This window comes from Gallus gallus, chromosome 1 (assembly GCF_016699485.2).
Source record: "Gallus gallus isolate bGalGal1 chromosome 1, bGalGal1.mat.broiler.GRCg7b, whole genome shotgun sequence".
Classification (NCBI taxonomy): domain Eukaryota; kingdom Metazoa; phylum Chordata; class Aves; order Galliformes; family Phasianidae; genus Gallus; species Gallus gallus.
In genome coordinates this window covers 138,208,340-138,228,479 of record NC_052532.1, presented here as the reverse complement: position 1 = coordinate 138,228,479, position 20,140 = coordinate 138,208,340, and the positions used below count along the sequence as shown (strand labels likewise).

Sequence of the window (20,140 nt, the reverse complement as noted above, 5' to 3'; positions counted from 1 at the left end):
ACATGACAAGGAGTTAACACTGCATCCAAAAATCTGGCAATTCCTATCTCTGAATTAGGGAATTAGGCACTAATTTTGCAATTTAATGTTCCCCAGACATTGCCTTTTGGTTTTTCAGTCTCCCAAGATGTGTTTTTTTTTCCTTTGTAAACCCAAGCAGGAGACTGGAGCACACTTACACTTTGAATCACAGAATCATAGAATCACTAAGGTTGGAAAAGACCCACAGGATCATCCAGTCCAACCATTCGCCCTTCACCAATGGTTCTCGCTAAACCATGTCCCTCAACACAACATCCAAACATTCTTTGAACACCACCAGGCTCGGTGACTCCACCACCTCTCTGGGCAGCCCATTCCAGTGCCTGACCACACTTTCAGAGAAGTAGTATCTCCTAACGTCCAGCCTGAATCTTCCCTGGTGCAGCTTGAAGCCATTCCCTCTAGTCCGATCACTAGTCACCCGAGAGAAGAGGCTGACCCCCAGCTCACTACAACCTCCCTTCAGGTAGTTATAGAGAGCAATGAGGTCTCCTCTGAGCCTCCTCTTCTCTAGACCGAACAATCCCAGCTCCTTCAGTCGCTCCTCATAAGACCCCTCACCAGCTTTGCTGCCCTTCTCTGGACACACTCCAGGGCCTTGATGTCTTTCTTACAGCAAGGAACCCAAAACTGGACACAGTACTCAAGGTGTGGCCTCACCAGTGCTGAGTATACAGGGACAATTACTTCCCTGTTCCTGCTGGCCACACTATTTCTGATACAAGCCAGGATGCCATTGGCCTTCTTGGCCACCTGGGCACACTGCTGGCTCATGTTCAGTCTAGCGTCAATCAACACCCCCAGGTCCATCTCCTCTACACAGTCTTCCAGCCACTCTGCCCCAAGCCTGTAGCGTTGCCTGGGGTTATTGCGGCCAAAGTGCAGGACCCGGCATTTGGTCTTGTTGAATCTCATCCCATTTGAGCAGTGCTAAGACTTGTCCTTCCACTTCTGTCAACCACCACTAGGGCCTGAGCAGCTCAGAGCCATCGAGCCACCATCCAGGAGCTGGCAGAAGGCAGCTGGTGCCTTTGCAGAGAGAAAGCTCCTTGCAGAGCCAGCCTGTGATCAAGGAGACAAGGCTCCACAGCGCAAATCATGTTGCTCTGTGGTGAGGGGAAAAGAAATTACCACCTTCTTCAGCTTCATTAAATTTCCAATTTCCAGGCCTAAACAACAGAAATATTTCAGGAATTTGTATGCAATTACCTGTTCAAGTTTGGCTATACTGTTCATCATGACGTTTTCAGATGCACTGTCTTGAGACTGCTGTTTACACAAACCTTTAGCTGCATCCTTGAACATGGTGTCTTTCTCCAGCAAACTGTCTTGCTTGGCAATCGGTAAAGCCAAGGGGTTGCTACAAAGAGAATCAATAAAGCAATTAGACTCATGTTGAAGATGTCAAATAAACAAAAGATTGACCAATGTAGGCGGCACAAACACAGAACTAAGGTACAATTCAAGGCTGAGACACTGGCGTTAGTTCAAGTACAAAAACAGAAATTGGTAATAAAAAAACTGTTCACCAGGGTGGGTCTGTTCCTAAAGACACAGAGCAAAACACTTTGATTTAAAATTCACCTTTATGCAGATCCATTTAGAAGCAGAACTAAGCAAACCAAACAGAATATGCATGAGTCTCTGACAGCACTAGGCTGGCAAATCAATAGGCAATTTGAAAACTGAATTGAAAATGCACAATTAATGTACATAATACTGTTTTGAAAAGTAATGTGTTAAAAAATAATTCAATACAGATATTGCCATTGCAGTTAAAAAAAAAAACACAACTTTTAGCTTGTCATAATTAGACAATGCCCAAGCTACATTTTATGAATAAAAGTTGCGTTTGTGATATACTAAAAAAAAAAAAAACCAACAGAAAAAAAACCAAATGGACTCCTGAAATCTCTGCCAGTACGTTCAATACACTTTATTCACATGTAAATGTACTTTTACATGCATGGAGATATTTTCCTTACTGACACATCAGACAGTGCCACAGTTTTGAAAAACAATGTCAAAACCTTGGAAGATTTTGGCAGTGTTTTACATCCAGAGGAATTAGTGAGGAATGAGCCCCAGAAGCTGAGAACGCAAACATCATACAAAACAAGAGCTTGGCCTCTGATACTGCAAATGAGACAATCTCAAGGAGTATACAGCAGGCCCTTGCCAAAATGTTTATGTAATTTATTTTAGAAGTAGATGTGGAGCCAATGTGGGAAAAGTGCATTCCACTATAGGATATTCTGTTTCAGACAATTTAATGCAAAATGCACAGAAAAACACCAGTGAAAATAAATGTTTCGATTTACTGCTTTGATTCACATAAGATAATTTGGCTATAAATCTGGTCACCAATTGGGACATAGACAAAAGATCTGAAAGCCAAATGTTTTTGCCTTTTGCCTTGTTTTTGAGCCATTATCTAACCCTTTTTATGTACAAGAGCTGCTCTGAAAGTAATGCCTCCTATTTTATTACACTGCCCCACAATATCGGAGGCAGATGTTGGTGGTATGGCAATAGAGGTTGAACCTTCCCATCAACATTCCATTACATTTTGTTGCCATATGACAGACGGCAGCAGAGGGGAAGTGTGACAGAATGGCATCTGACATGGAAGTGCATAGGAAGCAAAGGAAGGTCATTCAATTTTTCTATGTCAAACAAACAGCACCCTTCGACATTCATCAACTCCTGCTGAACATTTCTGGAGAACAAACAGTGGATGTGAGCACAGTGAGGCTGTGGGTGGTGTGTTTCAGCAGTGATGACAATGATATGAAAGACAGCCACATTCCTGACAGCCATGCACAGCTGTTGCATAATGAAGAGCATCTTGATCAGCTCATCCACACAGATTGGCAGATTACAACCAGGGAACTCTGTATACAGCTGAATATTGGCTTTAATGTGTTGGAAACAATGGTGGCTATGTTGGAACATTGCAAAGTTTGCTCCAGTTGGCTCCCACGAATGCTCAGACAGGAACAGAAAGAACACTTGTATGCAAGTTTGTCAGGGACTGTTGAACCAATTGGAGGCTAAAGGTATCAGTTGCACTGATTGCATCATTACCAGTGATGACATACAGTGTCTCCACTACAAGACAGAGTCAAAATGGCAGTCCATGGAGTGATGATATCTGAGCTTCCATCAAAGAAAAAGTTCAAGATGCAGCCCAAAGTAAAGTGATATATGCTGCCTTTTGGGATAGGAAAGGGGTTATCCTTCTTGATTTTCTGGAACCTGAACAAATCATCAATTCTGATCACTAGATCGTAACACTGACTAAGCTGAAGGCTTGAACTCTCAGATTCAGGACAGAGAAGTAGACAACTTTTCTCTTGCAACATGATAACACCAGGCCCCATACCAGCAGAAGACCATGGAGCACACTGTCAGCCTTGGCTGGACTATCCTACCACACCTACCATGTAGTCTGGATGTGGTACCTTCTGACTTCTATCAATTCAGGCCTGAACTGATGAAAGATGGACTATGTAGATAAATTAGATAAAATGCAAAGATCCAGGATTTTTGTGTATGTGCAATTTAACCTTTTTCTGTTTATTTTTCCCAATTCTATGCTAACTTTATAACATACATTAGAAATATTGTTTTTAAAATTCAGCCATAAACTTCTCAGTTTACCCATAAACACTTCAGGTGTTACTAAAGTGACTTACACTGTAAAGGACAGTAAAATGGGCAAAAAAGTAAATACCTACTGTTTCCACAGATGCATTTTTTAACCTAAAAGGGGAATACACCATGACTTAAACAGAAGTGTTCCACGTCTTGATGAAAAGAATATCCTTTAAGGTATGTGCATCCACGCAAAGCACTTCAAATGCTGGAAATGCTGGCATATTACTCAAATTACAACAAAAAAAGTGAAGGATTACAAGAGAGAAAAAGTAGATTAAAAATAATTTCAACTGTTCATTATGCCTCAGGTTCAAGAAGATAAAGGGAGAGTTAAGCCAAAATGATGTTACATAATAGACCAGGAGAGTTATCTAGGGTAATTGTGTTTGAAAAAAGGTAGCATATATGACTTGCAAAAGACGTTGCACGTTACATGGAGGAACAGTCACTTCAGTTTTTAGGTATACAAGCTACCATATATACAACTAATTTACTTATTTGTTTAGGTAATTTAAGATAATTTTCTATAAATTTCCATTCTCTGGCATTTTACTGTTTCTTACAAAAAGGTTTGGGTTACCTTGCACATCCAGGAGTTTAACTGAATGCTTTACATTTCTAAATATTAACCTACGGAGTTAACATCTTTGGCTATCAATTAAATCAATTATTTGGTTTTATCATCAATATTTGAATCAATACTGCAGTTTCAATGTAGGTAGAAAAATCATGCAAAAAGAATTCTATCAAAACAGAGTCTGCAATGGCATTTTCATGTGCTCTTTGAACCTACAGATTAAATTCAACAGAACTTCTCAGTTCTGTTACTGTAATCCTTCCACTGGCAAATGTGAACTGCATAATATCTGAAAAGTCAGTCTAAAACCTTTTTAAAGTTACATAACATAAACTTCTGAATGGATTAAACACTTCAAAAAGCGTGGCAATAAACTAAGTTAAATTCCCCAAGCTGAGTCTGCTGATTGAGGCCAGTAAGCCAACTCCCTATCCTTACCTCAGCCCACAGGCTTCCTTCTTCCTAATCCTCCTCTTCTCTCCTCTGTCCCGCTAAGAGGGAGAAGGGGGGGGAAGTGGCTGGGGGAGTGCCAGCAGGAGCAGTCCATTCATAGCCTTCCCAGTTCACCTCTCCTCAATCAGACAGACTAAAGTACTCAGTATAAGCGGTTGTTGAACACTTCCAGAAACAGTGACTGCATCTCCTCCCTGGGCAGCCTGTGCCAGCGCTTCACCACTCTTTCTGAGGATGACTCTTTAACAATACCCAACCTGACCCTCCTGCGGTGCAGTGTGAGGCCATTCCCTCTCATCCTGCCTCTGGGAGAAGAGCCCAACCCCCACCTCGCCACAACCTCCTTTCAGGTCATTGAGGAGAGCAGTAAGGTCTCCCCTGAGCCTCCTCTAGACTGAACAACCCCAATTCCCTCAGCTGCTCCCCATAAAACTTGTGCTTCAGACCCCTCACAGCTTCACTGTAGAAGAACAAGGAAAAAAGCACTCTAATACTGAAATCAGTGCTTCACAATAGATCCAGGTGGATAAATTCAATGCTTCGCTAAAGGAAACCAGGCCCACTATCAAGCATACCGCAAACATAATAACTGCTATATTTTTTTTGTAACTGAGTAAAGATACAGACCTTCAATCAGTCTTTTCATACTTTTCTTCCAGAAATCAATACATTAATTTAATCTAGAACCAGCAAAATCAGATTTGTTGACAGGGTACATGCTATTTGTAATTGCTTGTTTATCATCTTGAAGTCTCCTTTACAATGCTTTTCTCTACTGAGAGACAGCCACAAAGAAATACGACTACAACAAAGACTTAAATTAACTCTTGTGAAACCATCTCATCCGTCTAAACATACTTCCTTATGTCAGGAGTTGATGGAGTATGGAAATAATTTAGGCTAAAGCAATTTTAACTGTGGGTTGTTACTGCGCATTTGTCTTTGCAGGTTCTGTTTGATACACAAGAACAGCACAGATTCGTCTTCAAACTAGCATGTTATGTGTCTGTCTATGGGCTTTAATAGAGCACAAAGGACAGAACTCACTTTCAGCAGTAGCCATTGAAAAGGTAAGAATTTAGTTGAACAGTCATCTAGACAGCCTACCTAATGAATCAAGACTAAAAGGCACTCGTGACAATAATTCACTCTATCTTGAGAAAACAGCTATTATCATCTGGAAGAATAACCCTCTGTAAGGCTTTGTTTTTCATTGCTGAGCAAGCACACTGCACAGCTGAGATAAATACTGTTTCTAAGCAAAACAGAAATCTGCAGAGAGTATGGAATGGATAATTCATATTTTCTAGATTTTCAGTAGTGATATCTAAGTCATGTATGTGCCCAGTGCATCAGTTATTTTGCCTTTCAAGAGCTCGCCTATCTGCAGATTGCTGGCTGGACAGACAGTCCTCTGATACCAACCATGCTGCTAGCAGGACTGAGAGCCACTCAGCACAAAGCTCTGGCTCAAGAAGTCTCTAAACCTAGGACTGCTGAAAATCTAGAGAACGTGCCAAAGCAATATTACTTCAAGCTTACCATACCCTTATATATTTTCCCCTTTGTTATTTCCAATGGACCACTCTCAAAGGCAGCGTACAGGACTAAAGAGACTTTTGGTTTGACCTAGTACTGCATTCTCATGTAGGCTGTGTAAGCACCACCAAATTCACTGCAGTCACACACTGGGACAAAGCTGCCAAGAAATGCAGCAGAGGTTAATATGCCCACTTTCATAAATAAATCCATCTCCATTATTTTTCCACTCAATGTCCTTTGCTTTTCCAAAACTTCCAGTGAAGTTCACTACCCATGGCAGTTTTATATAACCGCCATATGAAGAGTAACCATTTAGAAAGTTCTCAAAAAATAGCTCCTGCATTTCAGGAATGAAAGTGTGGAGAAGGAACTCAGACTGCCTCTATCATGTTCAAACCACGCATTTTAAAATTTCATGTGTTTTAGCATTAAAGAACAGTGTCCAGTACAAAATCCAGCAAAACCTTCTAGAATATAAAACACTGGAAAGGAAAAATGGATGACACATTATCCAGACAGAAGAATAATAAAAAAGTGATGAAAGCCTCCAAAACGTGTAAAAAAAATTAGTTTGCTAGGCAACATTGTAGTATTGCAGAAATAACCTATTATTCTATATTCTATATAACCTATATTCTGATATTATTACTTTAATCGATACTTAAAAATACAGGTTTTCATTATGTTTGAGAATCTTGATCCTTTGTTTTTTAACTCAAAATTCATACTTCACTTTACAACAATTGCTTACTCTTACCAGATTTCATTGTGTTCCAAATATGTTTTGCAGACTACAAATTATAACTGATAAAAATGAAAGTAAATATATCTTCTCTGTCTGTCTATATATAATTTGAGAAGTTTGTTTATTTTTTCCCAATATCTAGTGGTTGGTCAAAAAAAAAATAATCACACAGTATTTCACAGCCTCATGTTACTAAGATGCTTCAACTATGCAGCAACTGTATGGCAACTGTGTTGCGTACAAAGAAATTGTCTGTACCTTTTAAAACTCTGATGGATTACAGTATACAGAAAGTAGAATTTGAGAAATTGACAACTTGCTCTACCATAAAACTACCAGGCACGTTTCATACCTACTTCACATCTCTTTTTTACTTATGTATGACAATCTTTTCTCAAGACTTACAAGAAAATATGAAAAGTTCAAAATTTACAATTTAAGACACAAACTGACTCTTTGATTCAATGTATTGTGAAATTCAACTTAATTACACTTGAATTTTAAGCAGTACAAATCTAACTACAAACCTATAGTTATCTGGGGTCATATCATTTTATCTGTGATTTTTACTTTCAGGTCTTTTCCCTGCTTCATTCATAGGTATTGGTAGCTTTAATACGTGATTCTCATCTATCTTAGTAAAAGGTTTGTTGAATGTATAGTATTAAACTAATAATTCTGCTAAAGATAATGACAGATGATTTTACTGGCAATCATAAGTGTGCATTTTACTACTCAAAGAATTAGGGGTGAATTAAGATTTTTAGAATTAAGGTTGATGAGAAGAAAGGGAAAGGGGTAAAGAGGAAAAAAACAAAGAGAGGGAAAAGGGAAAAGGGAAAAAAGGGAGGAAATAAAAGATTTGGTAAATTTCCAAAATGAAACACTTGATCCATCAAATCACACAGATTACAGAGTGGCTGAGGTTGGCAGAGACCTCTATAGAGGTGATCTTGTCCAACGTCCCTGTTCAATCAGGGCCACATGTAGCAAGATGACCAAGGCCTTGTCCAGTCAGGTTTATCTCCAAGGACACAGACAGGATGCATCACTCTTAACAGAAGCACTTACAGTTTATTGGAAAGCGTGGGCAGATCATGGATGATCTCTTCATAAGGCTCTTCTTGAGATAAAGTAGAAACAGATAAAGGGTCTTTCATTTTTTCCTCCCAAACAATTTCAGCCTTCAGAAGCATTTCCTCAATAAACTCAGAAGCTGCAATATCTAAGACATCAGAACATCAAGATATCAGACAGAAAGAAAAAACAGTACAGAAAAGCTCCTTTCAATTCAACTCTCCAGATCAAATTAAGATTAAGCAGCTGGCCAGATAGGCATTTTGTTAAAATGAAAAGGATTGCTCAGATACTGATCATAAAATAATACCTGAAATACATAAGCGAATGAATTCGGTATGAAATTAAGCTGTGATGTGCAAAATGTCAAAACCCATTTGTGTAGTGAACTGAAGTATTTATTTAACAATTCACAGGACATCAGGAAAAACAACAAAACTCTTTCACCTCGGCACTTCAATGAAATACTAAATATTGAATACTGAATATTGAATACTCAAATTCTTTTCAAATCTATTACATTTCTACAAACAAGATTTATGTACAGAAGTGCTGAAATGAGACATGATTGCAGACCAGAAATACAGTTAACTCAGTTGTATCTAATGCATACTAAATGTGTTTAGCCAGCTGTATTACTAGGTGATCTCAGTTTAGTCCTTAGTATTTAATAAAAACTGTCATGTATCTAAATACGAACAACTTTCATGAGATTAAGTTTCTTGAAGTCCCCTAGCAGTAAACCCATAGGTGGCACATCGTTTGAAGCATAACTTATCCTATTTTATTATGCAAAGGAAGTTTCTCCTAGTCATCTGACAGAAAGGTAATACAGTTTTCTACATTACTAGGTTTCATCCTCAATTTTATCCCAGACTTAGAAGATTTCTTCTCTTCAGCACTACTACTTAGCATTATTGACATTAGTTCCGCATTGTTCATTGGGTTAGTTCTGAAGTCCCCTCTAACCTACATTCATCTATAATTTTATTTCCCTTAGTCAGTTCTTTGGATCCTGTTGCTATTTGGTCAAAGAAAGTGACTTATTCTGGGGAAAGCAATAGGTATTACATTTGAAAGCTGGACAGTGAATTTGTGTTTGGTCAGCATCAACAGGGTTTCTACTTCATGAGGCTATCTACTACTATCAACTGAGAAACAGAAGGAAATTAAGTAAGAAGTCACCAAGATTTAGATCAAGTGTAAGTGCAGTTATCACAAGGCACTGAAGAACTTACAAGAAACAGAAATAATGATAAAAGAATGCAACATGTGGAAGAAAATGTCATCATGGGATATGAAATTCTTGACACAGTCATGACAAGCAATTCTCAGCAATATACAGAAAACATATATATGCATGTAATGTATGTATATAGGTATACACACAATATAAAGTTCATGCATACATACACGTGTGTGTGTATGTTTTTGTGTGCGCGTCTGTGTATAACAAGCCAGCAAGAAGGAAAGAAGTATCACGGTAATTAATATACAGATAACTTGCATAGATTTTCACCTACCTGAAGGTTTCTCATTATTGCAGTTAAGAAGATTGGGATTTGCCCAGTGCATCAAAAGCAGCTTCACAAGGCTGGTCTAAAATGAGTAAAAACAGAAAATGAAATGGCAGAAGTAGGACAGAAGTAGTACATTTGTCATTCAGTGAATTTGGTCCTAGCTGAAATCACTGAATGAACCAAAGGCAACAGCTTCAAAATTCCACTTTCTGCAGCTAATTTACAGATTTGTATAAATCACAGGAGGCAGAGTAAAATGTAGTTCTCATTCAATTTCATTGTATCCCCAGCATAAGTCCAACCCCAAAGTCTCCCTCCATCCTTAAATGTGTAATGAAATCCTCATCAGCAAGGAAAAGAAACTAACCCTCCATCATCACCTGTCAAGACTGACATTTTAAGTATTTCAGTATAGTAAGTAAGTATAGTTCACCAATTGTGTGCCATCACTGCCAAAGGGATACGAGTCACATCAACCCTTGAAGGTAGCCTTGAAGCTACCTTCCCTTTTTACCTTCCCTACATTACCCTTGAAGCTATCTCTTCCTTGTTAGCAGTGGAAATTGGCATATTTATCTTACATCTACCAAGCCCATTTTACCTATTAGAAATAGTAGCAGCTATAGTACAGTATGGTAGAGTATTATAGAACAAAAAAGTCTAAAACATATTTTTCAAATCCTGCAAGAATGCTGCAGGCAACTGTTTCTAGCAAGCTTTCCTATCATTGCACCAAAGCCTCAGTGTACATTTATCCATAAAAGATGATCATAATGTCCACGTTGATGAATGGGTTGGTGAGAAAGGAATAAGAAACTAAAGAAACTACACAAGAAGAGGTAAAAATAAATTCAGAATGCAAAAACAGAGCTCAACTATGTTGGAAAACTATTTGCACTTTCAGATAGATGCTAGGCAAATGGAATTTATAATGCAAATATAGTCATCAGGGCTGGCCAGGGTGCGCTACAGAGGAAAATAAGCTGTGCAGGAAAGATTCTCTACAGCAGAATAAATGAGTGAAAAACAAAAAACAAAAAACTGAGACCTGGATTCAAAGGGAAAAGCTAGCAATCTGGCATAAAAACAAGCAGTAAGTAAGTAAGTAAATAAATAAAGGATTAAAAGGATGGAAATCACTGCAATATAAACAGTAAAATTCAATGTGGATTCAACATATAGCAGGCAATTTACTTGGGAGGAGCATGATAAGGAAGAATCAGCTAAACAGAGATAAAAGCCCTCTAAACTTTCATCACAGAAAATCAAGGAAAACACTTTTGTCAATTTCTATTAAAAAAAAAAAAAAAAAAAAAGTCTTGTTCTTCTCAGTTTTCTAATGCTGGTTTTCCATTCTGTCAGACAGCAGAAAATTCAGCAAACTGAGGAAGCAGGGAGGAAGCCAAAACAGCTTTATTTCCAAATCCAATTAGCCCTGCTTTCAACCAAGAATCCTCAACACATATAATTCTGTGTTTTTTTGTATGAAAAAAATGGAACAAGCTTAGTCACTGAGATGAGTAAATTGGTGACAGTTACATAATCTCATTAACAGCCATTGTGAAAAAGTAGTAGTCGTATCAAAATAATGTTTTTTCATGCACTTTCATCTTACTAACAATAAATAGCTTTTTGAGTTATCAAATGTTTGGCTTTATGCTACAAGAAGACCCTTCTATGGTACAAGGTCAATGCTTCCTGCTGTTAAGGAAATAACTCCAGCTGGAAATCCTTGATTCAGGTCACTGCTAATTTCAGGTACCTGCTTTTGGATAAGCAGAACTGTCTATGTTAGATTTAACCTCATCCCTTTATGTTTTAGAAAAACTATTTTAAAATCCAATTGTCACATCTTCAGAATTGTGTTAACAATAGAAATATTTATATAACAATCACAGCAAGTTATCACTGTCTGAAAGTACTTCTATTGAATCAAAGAGATAAAAATGAATTAGATATGAATAAGATAAGAAAAATTGCAGACAATAAGAAAAAAAATTGATATATCCTTCGTTTCTTATTTTTCAGCATGGTCTTTGCTGATTTATATATGAGGGCTGAAACAAAACTATGCCTCCTGTTTTTTTACATTGGTCCATAACCCAGAGGTGGATGCTAGTGATACGACAGTAGAGGCTGAACCTTCTCACCAATATTTCGTTACATTTTGTTGCTATGCAATGAATGGCAGTAGAGAGGCAATCCAACAAAATGGCATCTGACATGGAAGTGCATATGAAGCAAAGATGCGTCACTGAATTCCTCCATCCATAGATTAAAAAAATGAATAAGGGATGTCTCACTGTGCAAAGAGAAGTACAAGTAATGGAAATTATTTAAAATATCTTCTTTAAAAAATGTCACTTGATTCACCTTTTATGCCTCTAATTATTCAGTGTCTTTTGACAGGATTCTAAGAGACTTCTTCCACCCTACACTCCTCTTTTTAGAACTTAGCTCTGAGCACTCCTCTTTACAAAACTGCATGATGGGGCAGAGTAAATAGTCAGCAAGTTTGTTGGTGACACAAAATACTACAAGCTTGCGTCAGAGTGGCTGGAAGACTGTGTAGAGGAAATGGACCTAGGGGAATTGTTTGACGCTTGGCTGAACATGAGCCTTCAGTGTGCCCAGGTGGCCAAGAAGACCAATGGCATTCTGGCTTGTATCAGAATTAGCGTTGCCAGCAAGAGCAGCGAAGTGATCATCTTTCTGTACTCAGTACTGATGAGACTGCATCACAAGTACCACCTTCACTTTTGGGCCCTTCACTATAAGAAAGACATCGAGACCCTGGAACACGTTCAGAGAAGGGCAACAAAGCTCATGAGAGGTCTAGAGCACAAGCCTTATGAGGAGAGGCTGAGAAGAGGAGGGTTAGGGGTGACCTTGGTGCTCCCTATAACTATCTGAAGTGAAGTTGTAGTGAGGTGGGAGTTGGCTTCTTCTCTCACGTAACTAGAGATAGGACTAGAGGGAATGGCCTCAAGTTGTGCCAGGGGGAGATTCAGATTGGATGATAGGAAATACTTCTTCTCCAAGAGAGTTGTCAGGAACTGGCTGCTCAGGGAGCTGGTGGAGTCACAGCCCCTGGACGTGTCACAGAAACGTTTAGATGTTGTACTGAGGGGCATGGTTTAGTGGGAAATACTGGTGATAGGTGGACGGTTGGACTGGATGGTCTAAGAGGTCTTTTCCGATCTTGGTGATTCTATGATTCTGTGATTCCATGGGAGGAGAGTATGATACACTGTGGGTCTATACTATCATTCAGAGGGATCTCAGCAGTCTGGAGAAATGTGCTGATAGGAGCCTCATGTATTTCAGCAAATGGAAATACTAAATGCTGCCACAGGAGAAGAACCACCTCAGGAACCAGGACATGCTGAGGACCACTGAGCAAGAAATCAGGTCTGCACAAAAGGACTTTTGGTTCCTGGCAGATGTCAACTATTCTGTGAGTCTGCGCAATGCAGTAAATTTCATGCATAGCTTTTCCAAAGAAGATAGCTTCATCTCTATGTGAATCAATCTGCTAGTAAGCTTTTAATAGTTTGAATATTTGTGGACATAGAAAATTCTCTGTGAAAATATATTAAGAGAGATCATATTATTACAGATTTATAAATCATACTTAAGTAAAATCTGTGCATTTCAAAACTCCCAGCTTGATAAACAAGACAGATTGCAGTCACATCAGCAGAAGAAGTAGCAAGTGAAAAATAATGAAGCTTGCCTACAGTAAATTTCAGTACTCAAAGGAAATATTACACAAAAAGAAAGTGTGATTCACATTAATGAGGGCAATAATTATTATCTAAGGAGCTAGAAAAATACACACAGGTGAACACAGAAAACATTTACTGGACGGGGGCACTGGAGGTGAACAGTTCTTTAAATGTAATAAAATACGGAGTTCAACACTGAAAATAAAAAGTTATTAGGGGAAAAAAATCAACAAATAATTACAGTAAGCATATTATGAAAATATAACTTTCGCTTAAATGAAAAGGGGCTAAGTTTTACCACACTAGACATTAGCAAATCTTTCTATTTTAAAGTTGGGCATTTCCTACCACTGTTAGTGACCTTGTTCACCATTAACCTTTTGTTCTTCCACTTAGTTTTGGTTTCCCAACCTCCTTCTCTCTCCCTTTATCTGAGACTCCTAATTCCTTGTATGTATCCCAATAACCTCTTTTCTTCCATCTCCCACTTGTGCTGTTACACTTTGTTTGGGACAATGTTATTTTTCTTTTCCTTCTTGACATCCATCTCTCAAGTCTCTCTGAACCTTCCCTATCCTACTCTTGCAATTGTCATTTTTTAGGTTCCCACTCCATTTTCTCTGGATGTGGTCCCAAGCATGCTCTCATACACAGTGAGAAAAAGACACATCATAGGAAACCAAGGTTTCATAGATTCACAGAATGATTTGGGTTGGAAGGGATTTTTAACATCATCTAGTTCCAACCCCCCTCCTATAGGCAAGGACACCTCCCTCTAGACCAGGTTGCTCAAAGTCCCAACCAGCCTGGCCTTGAATGCTTCCAGAGAGAGGGCATTCACAACCTCTGAGCAACCTGTTACAGCGTCTCACCACCCTCAGAGTAAAGAATTTTTTCCTAATACCTAGTCTAAATCTTCATGATGTTGGCATGGGGTTTCAATGATCTTCAATCAAAAACAGCTTTATTTTGGACCATAAATATCTTGTGGGGGAAAAAATAAATCCTCAAGAATTATTTTTTAAAATCTAAGATATTTATCCACTAAACACAACAAAACACCAGGCAGAACCCAAGAAATACTACTGGTTACAAAATTATCAAGAGCAGTCTTCACCACTGAGTATGATGGACTAGATCTGTACTCACAAGAACCTGTTGCTCAAAAGGTTAAAATTGACTGAGCTTAAAAAGTGAGTATTAGCCTCACCATGTCATTTTTTTACTAGGCACTTTGCTAGAATTGCTGCCTGTGATTTTTTATGATTTGTTTAAAAAAAAAAAAACTGTCAGAAAGATACATCAGTTAAAAATGAAGCACTCTTGAGAGTAGGGTGTGGGAAAATATACTGCTCAGTCCTCGTGAGCTCCCATGTTTGTACAGAGTGTATTAGGCAAAGTGTTAACCGGAGAAAATCTGGATGTTTAAAAGCTAAGCAATAAAAAATATAAATCAAGAAAGTAACTCCAGTGTTTGTTAGTACTATTATTATCATTATTAGTACTAAGCTCCTATAGCAGAATTGTTGTAACTTGAGGCTGGTTACATATTCTGTAGACAGAATAAATACAATCAGATAAGTCATCACATAAAAAACTACTTAGAAAAACACTGGAGAATTGTATTTAATTAAGACAAAAAGGTGATAACAGGCATTTCAAAAAGCATCAAGGATATTAAGAAAAGTGCAAATTAGGGAACTACATTCACTTAAGCTACTGGGGAGTGAAACAAACAAAAGCAGAGCCCGTGACTGAGACTCTCACCACCAAAGATCATCATATCACCAAAGATAATCATTAAATTATTTGAGATACCATGATTTCATTTTTGAAGACCACATACTAGCTGCTCATTACAAAACAGTACACCTTAAAAAACTGAATCTCATATAAAGCCAAAGTCTCCTAAACAAACATCCAAATAAGAGTAGCATTTTTGCATTTCCTCTGCAATTGCAAACTTGATCAATTTTACTGTTACAGACATATGAAATCATGTCTGACATTCACTACAGATCTCCTTTCTTAACACAATATAGACCAGGACAATATTTTCCCTATTTGAGAAAAGAGGACTATAGCCACCTGTGGTCAGCAAAATGGAACAATTGAGAAAAAGTAGGTTGCAGGAATGAGACTAGCAGCAGGGAGGGAGAAAAAATAGAACAGAGCATGGATAAAGTGATGGACTTTGGAACTAGTAGCATAAAATAAATGAAGTGAAAGGCACAAAGAGGGATATGGCAACGAGCCAGGATTTAGGCAGAGATGGATTAAGCAGAAAAAGAAAATGAAAGAGGAAAGTGACATTGTTAGGGAAAACCACTGAGATTGAACAAGAAAGACTGGGATTGTGAGCAAGTGGAAAACAAGTGGGAAAATGGGATAAGTACAACAGAAGGGCAGTAATTTTGGCACAAGTCGAAGTAGGGAAAAGAGAAATCTTGGATTAGAACCAGGGAGAGGAGGGACAGAAACCGGCTGTTCAAGGAAAGGAATGGGATAAGAAGACTAGAAATAGGGCATGAAGCCAGAGATGGGACAATAAATCAATGGAATAAAGACAAGAATTGAACAGATCGAAGGGAATTGAGCAAATAAGGCTACATGTGGGAGGGACAAACTGTAAAGACTGTGCCTGTTCATAAACAGGGCTTGGAATGGAACCCAGATTCTCCCAGTGTCACTAATTGCCTTTCTGTAGTCAGCATGCTTAACCTACATTGCTTAAATGCACCTTTTAAGCCCCTGGAATAGCTTGAGTAAAGAAGGACAACCTTGTACTGTGTTCAGCTAACAAAGTGAAGAACATAATTTCTGTTTTTCTTCAGCAGTCTTTACTTCAAGACTATAACCCATTCTTCTATTTTTAGGTCCTCTGGGGAACTAGACTATATATATATGTTGGAAAAACATTATGTGATCCTGTGATTTAGGAAGCATTAAGTTATGTTCATACAAGTCCTGTATTCATACTACAAAGGATCATAAATCTGGCACTTCTCAAAGTTTGTACCTGAATAGTCTTATTAGCCTTCTTTATTACATGTGCCTCTTCTATATTTATACATACATACCTATGTATACAAGCAAAAGTTCCTATCAGTGGTATTTCAGGAAAATTAATTTCAATTACTGTTAACTTGCAATAATTGAATAAAAATATAATGCAGCCTGTGCACATTTCAGCTTTAACAATGTCCTGTAACCAGCTCCACTTTGTAAATGAAGCTGCCTCAAGTCTGTATGAAGCTCAAACTTGTACATCTACTTTCTTACCATTTGGTACTGTGTGAATCTAGCTTCTTTTGCCTTAGTGTTGTGCATTTGTAATTAGCATTTGAAAGATCTACTGAAACCTTCTGAGTATACTGAGAGTGAAAGAAAGATATCACAAGCAAAAATCCCAAAGAAGTCTCCCTACTTGGGGAAAATGAGTGTAATTGGATCTGAAGGGAAATGCTGCTGCTCTACCTGAGTATCATCATGAATGCCAAAGATGAACAAAAAGATGAAAGAAAAGAGGGTAAGATATGTCTGGATAAAATATTCTTGAAAGGGTTCTCTGACCATAAATGAAAGATTCCAACTGCTTGATTGGTAAAATATGTATTCCCTGAGTGACTATACTGTATTCTTTTTGAAATACTGAACAGGTACCTCTTTCCTTTGGTTCTACTCATTGAAAACATTTGTGGAATGTGTTTGCAGAAATCCAGGAACTGCATTAAAAGGAACTACTATGGCAGTGGACAAGCCTGAATGAGATTTAATATCATTTCACAGAATGAGTTCAGGTATCCCATCTACATTGAAGAACATTCTAATCATCTCCATTCTTTCGTATTTTGAGATTAACATGAACATAAGAAAAATCTTCATAGAGTTGAATCACTAACATGCCCCTATAACAATAAGTAAATTAGACCACTAGTAACAAGATGTGTACTCCCAGACTTCAGCTGCAAAATACCATGTTTAGATGAACAAGCCAGAAGAAATGATATTATTTGATCCAAGCAAAGAAGCCAATTGAACGTGTAATAAGAAGGGATAATATACTTACAGAGTGGCAATTTCATGCACAAATTTTGAAAACAACACAGGATATATAAAATAAGCTAATAAATGTATTAGGTATCTGAGCTCTCTAAACATATTTTACGTATTTATGCTTAGAGGGAAATCTTTGTGAGTGCGAGAGTTCCTATTGGAGAGACAGACAGCAACTCAACAATTATCTTTTTTTGTTTGACATCATGAAACTGTTAAAGCCTCAAAGCCACAGGCTAAATCTGCCTTGCTAAATAAGAGAGTGCAATGGAGCAAGCTTAAGTATCCATTATAATCCATACTGCTTAACTGTTAGCTCTGTCCCCAACCCTGCTTTGGACCACTCCAAGCAGCTCTCTAAAAACAAGACTAATCTTCTACAGAGGAAGCTAGCTCTAAACAATGTGAACATGAGCCAGACTGCTGCCTGGCTTAATCCCTAGCCTTCTTTGATTTAGCATTTTAACAGTTTAGACATAGGCAGACAGCTTTCCCCAAGGATGAAATTTGGGGAGAGGCAGTGTTTAAGCTACTGGGGAGTCAGCTCTGACCTGCACGTCTCTGATAGCTGTTTTGAAAGGTGACATTTCTGTGATAAACAACAAAGAAACAGCTTGTGCCTGGGAATTGTGCCAAAATACCCAAGGCGAGCATCAGAGCCTACTCCCAGCACAGGGAGGGGAGCATGCGCACTCCTGATCACAGCAGCCTGGGAGGTGTCCAGCGGCGACAGCACTCCCTCCCAGTGCATATTACTAGCTGTTCACAGGGAGATCACTGTGCTAAATCCAAACGAGGGGATCAGCCTGAGAGATGCAAGTTGCCCTCCCATTGTTGGTGTCAGTGCCGGCCTCAGGTGTGGTACCTGAGTGATGGCGGGTCCACCGCAGAGGGCACAGGCAACAGCCTAAAGAGCAGCACTCCCCATGCTAGATGGGAATGAGACAAGGAGTTAACATTTACATTGATGTGCATGTTCAAAAGACACTATTAAATTTACTTAGGCAATCCTGGCATATTCCAGTGTCTTGAGGCTTGTTTTGCTGTCTTTATAATCTTATTTTGAAGAGGTTTTTATGTGTCACTATATCAGATTTACATGTGTGTTGAAGAGGTTATTATATTCCATGATATTATTAAGGTATTGAGCAACTCAGGCCTTAATACCTCAATAGTATCTATTTTTGGTATTATGTGAGAATCTCAACTTGCATTAAAACATAAAAAAAAAGAATGGGCTTTGTCCTCACTTTTTCAGGGTGGAAAATGAAAACAGTCCTAGAAACTTAGTAGAGCCTTGCTAAAAAATATCCCTATTTTTTAACACTATTACCATTATTTTTTAATGTTTGCAGCTGGCAGTATTTCAATTAGTAGTCTAACAATGTACTAATTGGTAACCTAATCTGTTTCTTCAAAGCAGAAAATCATCTTATAGACTGACCCTGCAAGTAGCAGCCTGAGCAACCTCATCCTGCACTCAACAGCTATTTCATAGAATCAGAGAATCATAGAATGTCCTGGGTTGAAAAGAACCTCAAATATCATCTGGTTTCAACCCCCCTGCTATGTGCAGGGTGACGAACCACTAGACCAGGCTGCCCAGAGCCACATCCAGCCTGGCCTTGAATGCCTCCAGGGATGGGGCATCCACAACCTCCTTGGGCAACCTGTTCCAGTGCATCACCCTCTGTGTGAAAAACTTCCTCCTAATATCTAACCTAAACCTCCCCTGTCTTAGTTTAAAACCATTCCCCCTTGTCCTATCAGTATCCACCCTTGTAAACAGTCTTTCCCCCTCCTGTTTATATACACCCACATTTACTGCAAAAATATTCCTCAAACTCAGCAGTGCTATCCTGTACTATGCAATAAAAAAAGAAATTCTGCACACACACACACACACACACTTGGACATTAATAGCACAATTCATTTATCATTCACTTATGCACTTTTTTAATATTTGAACTATAACCATTTTTGCAAATAGTACATAGTAAATTTATCAGTGACTAGAAAGTTTGAAACTGCTTTTCTTTACAAATATATACATAAAAATAGCTAGAGAGCTTCTTAAACGTCAGATAAGATATACTGGCACTTAAAACTCTTAGCTATTCTCTTTTTGCAAGAAATTCATGATAATTTTGATAAGAGAGGTATCATTATAAGTCACTAATTTTGCTCCCTCTGTAGGATTCACTCTGCACAGTTTTATGTCATTTAAGTGAGACATCTACTCTGTGCCCCCTTCATGATGCCTAGGGAGAAGCAGAACATCCCGTGGGTGACTGACTCACTCTTTGGACTTCTGAACATCTTTTCTGGGCTGGATTTCTCTCATATATTTTTAAAGAGTTCAAGTTAGAACTCTAACATCTGTGAGTTGCCCATACCCTCTATAATCAGAGGGAGGGGCAGACCTCCAAGTAATGATTTATCCCACCTACACTAAATGCACCTCTTAAGAATTGTCTGAAATGCGACCTAGAGGTTATTCTCCATACTGGCAAGGTAATGCTTTGAATTTGTGTAAGTTGTAATTAGCTAAATTTAGTTGAGAATAATCCCACTCAGCATAAAACTGCTTTTGCCATGATTGAGGTGCTTGTACAAGCCAGGGTTTGATTATACGGTGTGGGTGTAATGCTTTTCAAATGCTCAGCCCAATCAGGATAACATATCATTGCTCCACCAATTCTCATACAGTTTACTGTGGAAGCTGGAGAAATAAACTTT

General features: G+C 38.4%; 1 protein-coding gene across 3 annotated transcripts in view; it reads right to left on the bottom strand.

Annotated features, from left to right (window-relative positions):
• MYO16 (myosin XVI) overlaps positions 1 to 20,140 on the bottom strand; it is a 366,647-nt gene that overhangs the window by 180,623 nt on the left and 165,884 nt on the right. For all 3 annotated transcript variants that reach the window (XM_004938536.5, XM_040662650.2, XM_416950.8), the window contains exons 8-10: positions 9,620 to 9,695; positions 8,091 to 8,244; positions 1,252 to 1,402 (exon numbers count right to left, since the gene is read on the bottom strand). In XM_004938536.5, coding sequence (XP_004938593.2) covers positions 1,252 to 1,402; positions 8,091 to 8,244; positions 9,620 to 9,695 — 381 coding nt within the window. The remainder of the gene's footprint in view (positions 1 to 1,251; positions 1,403 to 8,090; positions 8,245 to 9,619; positions 9,696 to 20,140) is intronic.